The sequence below is a fragment of the Pteropus vampyrus genome, unplaced genomic scaffold (assembly GCF_000151845.1).
Source record: "Pteropus vampyrus isolate Shadow unplaced genomic scaffold, Pvam_2.0 Scaffold171, whole genome shotgun sequence".
NCBI classification, from domain to species: Eukaryota; Metazoa; Chordata; class Mammalia; order Chiroptera; family Pteropodidae; genus Pteropus; species Pteropus vampyrus.
This window is the reverse complement of record NW_011888952.1, coordinates 1,647,510-1,656,740: the sequence shown is the minus strand read 5'-3', so window position 1 is coordinate 1,656,740 and position 9,231 is coordinate 1,647,510. Positions and strand designations below refer to the sequence as shown.

The 9,231-nt window shown below is 36.0% G+C and overlaps 1 protein-coding gene across 6 annotated transcripts in view; it reads left to right on the top strand.

Moving 5' to 3' along the window:
- The window catches only part of ATG7 (autophagy related 7), a 228,405-nt gene that overhangs the window by 48,314 nt on the left and 170,860 nt on the right, over positions 1-9,231 (top strand). For all 6 annotated transcript variants that reach the window (XM_011370556.2, XM_011370557.2, XM_023536863.1 and 3 more), the window contains 4 exons: positions 257-345; positions 1,935-2,056; positions 5,989-6,079; positions 6,850-6,994. In XM_011370556.2, coding sequence (XP_011368858.1) covers positions 257-345; positions 1,935-2,056; positions 5,989-6,079; positions 6,850-6,994 — 447 coding nt within the window. The remainder of the gene's footprint in view (positions 1-256; positions 346-1,934; positions 2,057-5,988; positions 6,080-6,849; positions 6,995-9,231) is intronic.

Sequence of the window (9,231 nt, the reverse complement as noted above, 5' to 3'; positions counted from 1 at the left end):
GTATCTAGTTTCTACTCTCTGTCAGGCGCGATACAAGGTACAGGGGGTGCAGGGAAGAATTTGACAGCTCCTGCCCTCAAAAAGTTCTGTCTAGTGTGACATCAGTTTGCTTTCTTCTCTTCCCTTTAGCCCTTCACCAAGTGTCTAATTGTTAATGCTTTTGCAGAACAACATAAAAAGGGGAGAGGAAGTATTAGCAATGTCTGTATTGTGAATCTGACATGATACTTACTCAGGAAGTCTTTTCTGTTCACAGATAACAATTGGTGTATATGATCCCTGTAACTTAGCGCAGTACCCCGGATGGCCTTTGAGGAATTTTTTGGTCCTAGCAGCCCACAGATGGTATTTACATGTGTGTGTGTGTGTGTGTAGTGTGTGTGTGTGTATCTGTTTGTCTGTCTGTGTCTGTCTATATGTTTTTGACCATGTATCTGCCTATATCTGTATCTCTATAGTTTTCCCAAATGCATTTTTTTCATTTTTGGCATAGAAACCAGATAATAAATAAATCAATAAATCAGTCATGATCCAATTTCCATCAACGGTGAGCCACTAAGCAGGTCTATTATGGAGCTTCAGACTGTGACCAAAGACATTTTAAAGTATGGCAAGGCAAGCAGCCAGAGTTCCTAACCTTGAAATTCTCCAGCCTTCCCTTCAGCTGTTTGGGTTGCTTTCAGATAGGATTTTTCTGTTGCTACCAAGCTCCTTTTTATCCTAACCCTAAAATAATCTAAACGGGATACCTTTACATTTGAAAAGATGGTCAACATCATTAATCATCAAGGAAATAAAATAAGATACTACTTATTAATAAAGATAATAAGCTACAATAATGAGATAGATACTGCTACATAGCTGCCAGAATGACTTAAAAATGACAATACCATGTGTTGTCGAAGATGTGGAGCAATTGGAACTCTCAAACACTGCTGGAAAACTGGCAGTATATATCAAAGTTAAAAATATCTGTAGCTCAGAAGTTTCACTCTCAGGTATATAACGCACATAAATGCTTACTCAGATATAAGCAAAATATATATACCGGAATGTTTATAGCAGCATTAGTCTTAATAACCCAAAACAGTGAAATGGATAGTAAATTCATTGCAATGGAACGCTATGTTGTAGTGAATCTGAATGACATACCAATACATGTATCCATGTAGATCAGTTTTAAAAGCATAATGTTGAAAATAAGCTTAGATATAAAAGAATACATACTCTATGATTCCTAAATCTTTATAAAGATCAAAACAGGCAATAGCTATGTATTGATTTAGAAGTTAGAGTAATAGTTACTTTTGAAGGAGGTGGTTAATAACTGGAAGAAGCCATGAGACAACCTTCTTTAAGATTTGTATACTTGCCTTTGTGTCTGCTTTACTTGAGTAAAAATAGTTACTTAAAAAAAAAAAATGAGTTATAGCTTGTCCCCAGAGAGAGAATGGTTATACTTCCTTATCCAGGTGGTCAGTCTATATAGTACAAATTGGCTTCCTAACTACTGACTGAGGTGTGGTTTCATGGAATGTAAGTTCAGATGAAGAGAAGGGTGACCAAAAGAACGCCTGCATGCCTTAGAGGTTCTTTTTAATGTCTTGTGAGCTCTTTTTCTTCCTTAAATTCTGACAAATTTAAGATTCATTTGTTAGAATTATTTATGTGCAATGTGATTGTTATATAAAATTCACCTAGAAAGAAATCACAGCCTATTCAGCCTTCAGCCTCTACACAATTAGACAAAGGAAGCATATATGGATGTGTTCAAAATCTCAAAGTTTAAGGCCATCCCCCAAGGTGTCAGGCAGGCATAATTACAATGAATTGAATTCTCTCCAACTGGGTTTGCTGAAATTCTTATGTGAGCTCTTTCTTTTCTTTCCTTAAAAAAAAAAAAAAAAAAAAAAAAATCTGGGGCCTGACACCAGGAGTAGCTGTTTCCCATCTGTCGAAGTTCTCTGCTTCAGGGACCGCACCATGCAGGGGGTTAGAGATATCACTCACAGCATCATCTTCGAAGTGAAGCTTCCAGAAATGGCATTTAGCCCAGGTAATTTGCCAGTCTTTGAGAATGCTTATAATTATCATTTATCAGAAACTGAATCAGGTTTAACTTTCCTTTCATCCTTTCACAATATCAGCAGAAGGGAGAGAAAAGTACAATTCCTACCTCTTTGCCAATGGAACACCTCCCTTGAACTGAGGGCAGCACTGCTATTCAGACAGGAACAAAGGCAAAGATTGTCCCAAGAAAATTTCTTCCAGGCAGGTTTTTCAATTTTAAGAATTTTTTTCTCCCTCTAGTTTTGTTTGTTTTTGCTTAAGACAAAATCTTTATTCCTGACCCTTCTTAAATGAAGAATGAAGTATTAATGCATTTACATACTTATTTGTTACAAACTTAAAGTTGTTTGTGGACCTTTTCTCCACACAGTAAACCAGTGAGCAAAAGTGCCGTTTCTCCTTCCACATTAACGTTCTTCACTTGGTCCTATGTGGTAGACATCACTTATTAATCCCCTTTCATAAATTAGGAAACTTAGGCTCAGAGACATTTTACATGGGTATGTGTATGTGTGTGTGTGTATATATATGTGCATACACACACACACATTTATATTTATACATAGGTCACAGAGAACATATATGGAAGTTTGAGTAAATAAAGTTGCTAATCGTTCTCACCTCATGGAGTATCCCTTATGAGGAATCTGTATCCTGAGTAAAAGACAGTGCAATGTCTGGCATGTTATAGGTGCTTCATAAATGCTAATTTATGTTAATTTCCTATCTCACACTAAGCCCAGCACTCCAAAATTATCCCTCAGATTGTTGTGACTTACATGCTTTCCAGAGTACTTTCACATACATTGTTTAATATGCTCCTTACAATGTCCACACGGTTCTAAGGCACATTGCATTCTTTAATCCACAGGTCATGTGCCTTAAAGTGTGTGTGGGGTTGGGGGTGTTAAAATCTCTTCTGTGATGTCCTTTCCAGAGTGCAGAAGTCAAAAGGATCCAGGATTGGCACTGATGACATTTTATCAGTGTGTCTTGGCTGCAGCACTGATAAATGTCTTAAATAGACTTCTCAGGTTGACAGAGAACTGCTTGGTTAGGCAAAGGAGGAAGCTGTTTACCTTGTTAGTTTAGAGCCATAAGCAATTCATTGCCTTCTGCTGTCTTTAGATATTTGCATTTGATTTAGCACCCTCTTCTGGCACATTCTAAAATAGCTTTGATGTGTTGTTGACTTACACGCTGCACCTTTGTTTTATTAAGCCACAACTTGAGGATAGTTCTAGGGCAATGAAGTTAACCAACAAGTAATGTCGGCCTGGTGTATAGCTGGCAGGCCACATGCATCTTCCATACTTCACTCAATCCTTCCAACCTCTCTCGGGGAAGGCATTTTTAAGATAAAGTCATTGAATAACTTTTACTCCCCATTCCCAATAATTGCTGATGCTTGATGAAGCTGACAAACCCAGGAAACACTGTACATTGCCATTTGAAAAAGAGGTTTTCAATAGTCCAATAATTCCTTCAATACATCTTTTTTAATGCTTGATATTGAGTGTAGATTATTTCGTTTAGGAAAAGCAATTTTTTTTCATGTGACTTATGTTTCCCCTCAGCTATAAATTTTATAATAAATAAAAAATTTTATTGGGTTATTTTATATCAGAATGTGAACTGAAGGTATTAATATGGCAGAACTTTTTAATATTTTTAAGACATCCCATAGTTGCAATGGCAATGGTATAGCAAGTGTAATTTTAAATATCTCACATCTTCTTTTGCTTCTCATGGTGTAGCCAAGCCCACCACTGCTGATACAGAGAATGTTCTGGCAACTGGCTAATGGAGGTAGCAGACACTGCTGAGCGTGGGAGAGCTCTCATTTTAATTCCTGTCTTGGATGTGCTCCTCCTGGTTGCCCAACTGTGGGAAAACAGGTCCTAATTTTCCCCTAAAAAATATTTTCTCATTAATTTGGGGTGTGTCTTATAGATGTAGTTTATATAGAGGCAGGTATGATAGATTAAATATTGTCATATATAGTATTTTTTTCTTTATCAGTAAGTTTAGAGTACATCTAATTTTCTTAGACATTGATATAGCATTTTGAGTACAGAGATCTTTTAATTTCAAATGATATTTTGTTTCTGCCTTATGATTTCCTATCTGTAACCATATAAAGCTTAGGCTAGAGTTATGAATTACAGTACTAGACCGTTCTTATCAAGTTTCTTATACTATGTATTAGAGAAGCATTTTTATTTAATGTAAGAATTATTAAGAAATCAAAATGTGATTTAATAACAGGTCTGAACTTTTTCCCAAAAAAAGAATTTTGAAGTCTTGACTTTTTTAAGAACTCAAATCTATTATATCAGTTTTAGTTTTTCATGATACTAAAAATAGAACTACACCAGAGGCCTGAGTTAAAATGAGAAGAGACATTTGTTTTCTGGCTTCTTGCTGAGAATGATACCCCCAGCCAAACTGGGGCCCAAGTGGCTTTCAAGGATAATTGGCCCCATGGTTTTCCACTGGTCATCCTATCTCATCTTTTCACAAAGAAAATATTGTGTAAATGAAATCAACACCTCCTAGGTCCCATAATTATATTAAGCAAAACTATTTTTTAAAAAAATAAAGGTCAAAAGCTAAAAAGTTCCCAAGAAAAGGAAAATAGAGGTGTTGATAGAAATCTAAAAGTAGCAGAATGGCCAAAGTACACCAATGTACAATTAGAAACAAAATTTCTCCCAGTAGCCCCATACATCTTAACTCTTAAGTCAAGGAATTTCTGTTTCTTCAGAGACTTATTCAAGGCAGCCATTGGAGGGGGTGCTGGAAGGGTAAGTTGTGGGTTGGTGGATTCCCTGTGAAGGAGTCGAGGGATTTAGGGAGAAAGAGACTAAGGTCCTAGGATGTGGGGAGTATAAGAGAGTGGCTACACCCCTTTAGCACTTTTCCACTAAGGTTGCCACATTTCCATTAAGGTGAGGAGGTAGCAGGAATATTCTACAAAGCAACTGAGGTTTTTAATAGGATTTTGCAACATTAGAATAGAGCCGCATTTCCTTGAATGTGTTACCAGTGAAGAAGGGAGATACTGAGAAAGCCAGGTAAATTTGGGAAACACAAAGCCAAATCAGATAAAGTGGTTCCTTTACTGCAGGCTTCTCAGAGCTTTTATCTTCCTCATATGTGACATGAATCTCCATCTTTAGTTGGTGGTAGGGAGTGGATAGAGAACATAGATATGGGTCTAGAGGCATTTCCCACATCTGGTTAGCCTCAGGATCCTTATCCTCTCAGAGCATTGCGTGGGGCATGCATTGAGAACTAATAGAGCTGGAATTACAGAGGCACCTGGAGCAGAGGTTAAAAGAGATAAGTCAGAGAAGGGGAAAATCTGAATGAATAAAGGTGAACTTAAATGAGAGGGCATCTTAACAGAGGGACAGTCCTCTTGGACTGTGATCTGCCCACAGGTAGTACACAATGATGGAGTTGAGCAGCTGAGCAGAGGGACATAATAAGAAAGAGGAACAGAAGAGACGTACTGTTCACATTCCAATGGTAACTTCAACAGAAGCTGTGCTGCCATCACACCAGCCTGTCTCCTGAGATAGTGAACCCTCCACAGGGTTATACCAATCCCAAATATGATTGTCTTTATATGAGCAACTTGCAGTAACTGCAGAAGTAAAAGCAACTCAGGCCAGCCTTGAGGGCTGTATGAGAAGTCCCTCTACAGGGAGACTATGCTTGGATCTGCTGGCCTCTAAACAAGATTCCTAGTAGCCGAGAAGATAGGCAACTGAGGCAAGGAGGTGCACATTAAGGCTCGAGAACCTCTTTGAGAAAGATGTGCACTAAAAACTTATCAATGAATGGGCCACCTTGCTACTTATTTGTTTTTATTCCTGTCTCCCTCATTACACTTGTTTTATTTGTCTTAAGATTGTCCCAAAGCAGTTGGATGGGAAAAGAACCAGAAAGGAGGCATGGGACCAAGGATGGTGAACCTCAGTGAATGTATGGACCCTAAAAGGTATATTTTGAAAGGTATTTTCTCCAATGGGGCTTTTGCACACACTAGGCTCTGTCAGGCCAATGGCATTGCACAGGTTAGTGCAGGTGGTGCTATTCACATGAACAGCGAGTATTATTACACTCTTTGCTGCCTAACTCTTAATTTAAGTTTGGTTGTGGGAATTAGCATTGGTGATAGTTGCCCCAAAGGGCACACAGTTCACCTGTTCATCTAGACATTCTAAATTTTGTTCTTGCTTCAATCTCAGACTTTTGGACCTGTAGACCTGTACCATGTTTTAGTCCTTTATTCATTTCCCTTTAGTTTTGTCCTATTAGCCTACATTGAAGGACATTTAAGAAATATTTCACAGAAAGCAGTATTGTATTTAAGGGAGGGTATAAGTGCATCCTTTATTGAGGGGAATTAGAAAACATTTCTCTGTTTTCAGTATTAGGAAATACTTTTCAGCAGCTGGTGTGTTTTTATCTATAGATTCAATGACTCCTATTACCAGCCATGCTTCCTTTTTCATATTGGCTGCTAGGAGCTCAGTATCAAATGCGTAGCTGATCACTAGCAATTGCAGAGGACTACGATGGCATGCATTCTGTACAGTAACCTTTTTCCTCTCCACTTACTCTCATTTCATCTTGTTTTCTCTTTGATCCTGATTTCCTAGTATTTATTTCTTGTTTTCTCATACAGCTACTTCTTATCTAAAAAGGACAAGATCAGGGCATAAACGAGTGATTGACCGAATAGATAAATAATTCTCTCATTTTCAGGTTAGCTGAGTCATCAGTGGATCTAAATCTCAAATTGATGTGTTGGAGATTGGTGCCTACTTTGGACTTAGACAAAGTCGTGTCTGCCAAATGTCTGCTGCTTGGAGCTGGCACCCTGGGTTGTAATGTAGCTAGGACACTGATGGTAAGTTTGTGGGGGCTGAATGGCACTTTTAAAGTTGTGGCTTTTCTTCTATTTTACTATACCTGATTGCCTTCCATCTCCTAGATGCCCCTTCTCCTCTCTCCCTCTCCCCTGTCTGCCCTCCCTCTTCTCTCTTCCTTTTTTCTTTCCTCAATGTCTTTTTAATTATAAAAGGAATACATGTTTTTATTATAAGGTAGGAACAGAAAGTTTCCCTCCACCTCTACCCCAAGTCCCATTTCCGAGAATTAAGCAAACTTCATTGATTAGTATGCAGTGTATCTTTCCCTGAAGTTAGCGTAGACATACAGATGTTTATTGAACATTTGTTGTCTTTGCCTTTACTTATTTATTTATTTTTTCAAAAATTGGAACATAGCATACTATCTATAATAGATTTTTGTTTTTGACTTAATAGAACAATAATTGTGGCTCTCTTCCTATATATTTCATATTATATATACATAGTAGTTTGGTGTATGACTATGTCCTCTGTTTATTTCATCAATTTCAGCATATCTTTCATTTAGAAATGCTGATGAAATGAACATTTTTAGACTTATATCTTTACATATTTATAGGATTTTTTTTTTTTTTTTAGGAAAATAGCTCTAGAAGTAGAATTGCTATATTGGAGAAAATGTTCAATTTATATTTACATATATTTTTCCCCAAAACTAAGTTACTTTTCAAAAGTATTATACTAGTCTGTACTCCTAGAAATATGTGAGAAACAGAGCTTTTTAATTTGCATTTCTTTAATTAGTGAGGGTGAGTCTTTTATTTCTTTCGTGAATTTTATTTCTTCTATTCATGTCCTTTGGGTTGTTTCTTTTATTGAGTTGGAGCTTTTTTAATTATGAATATTAACATTTTTTCTGTTATATGATGGAAATTTTTTTTCTCAACTTAGTTAAGGTATATTTAGCCATACAAAAGTTTTTTTTAATTTTATGTGATTAAATATGACAGTTTTTTCATTTGTGGTTTACAGAACTCTTGTTTTTATGTATAGATCTTTATCAATGTGGAATTTATTTTTGTTATATGATGAGAGGCAAAGATCTAACTTCTTTTTCACAAAGCAGATAGTCATTTGTTTTAATGGCATTTATTCAATAATAAAAATCATAATTTTTCTACATCTATCAAATACAAAATCCCCTTATACCTTAGTCTCTTTATGGGTTCTCTGTTTTCTTCTGTTGTTCTATTAGTTTATTCCTGCATTCCTACTCACAGTTTTAATTGAAATGATCATGAATTTATAGGTAAATTGGGAAGGATTGTCATCTTTACAATATTGATCCTTAGTTCCAGAGGCATTGTATTCCTCTTCAACTATTGAGAACATCTTTCTCTTTCTGTAGTGTTGTCTTTATGAAGGTCTCACACCTGTCTTATACAGTTTATTTCTACATATTTTATGATTTTTGTTCTTTTAGGAATATTTTATCCCATTAAATTTTCCATCTGACTATTACTGGAATATAAGGAAGATAGTGAGTTTTCAATATTTGTCTTCTATCTAGCTATCTTTCTAAGTTCTCTTAATTATAATAGTTTTTCACTAGATTCTTTTGAATTTTGTAGGTTGATAAGTATTCTTCACCAATATTTATATCTCTATATTTTTTCCTTGCCTTACAGAATTGACTATGACTCCATAGTAATGTTGGAGGAATAGCAGTGAAAGTTGGCATCCTTGTTTTGTTACTGACTTTGATGAGAAACCTCTTATTTTTACCTTTAATTTTTCTTTTTGATATTGGTTTCTGCTAAGTGCTTTTTTTATAAGTTAAGGAAGTTGATTTCTATTTCTAGCTTACTGTGAGTTCATGTCAGAAATAATTGTTGAGCTTTATCAAATACATTTATCAAGCTAATCAAAGCAAATCTAATTTAATTGAGCATTCCTAGAATATACCGTTTGTTCACAGCATCTTATTCAAATATACACCTGGATTCAAATGGTAATGTTTTATTTACAATTTTTGCATCTGTATTCATAACTCAAGTTAGTCTATAGTAATATTTTTCTTTGTGATGTCTTTGTATATGTTGCAGCTGTTATGCTAGCTTTATAAAATAAACTTAAAACTTTCTGCCTTTTTCTGTGCACCAGAACAGTTTAACTATATGTCTTATGTGTTCCTTGATGGTAAAATTCAGTTACAAATCCAGCTGGGCCAGGTGCCTTTTGGAATTGTGTTATTGGTGGGGGAAGGGCATCTGGG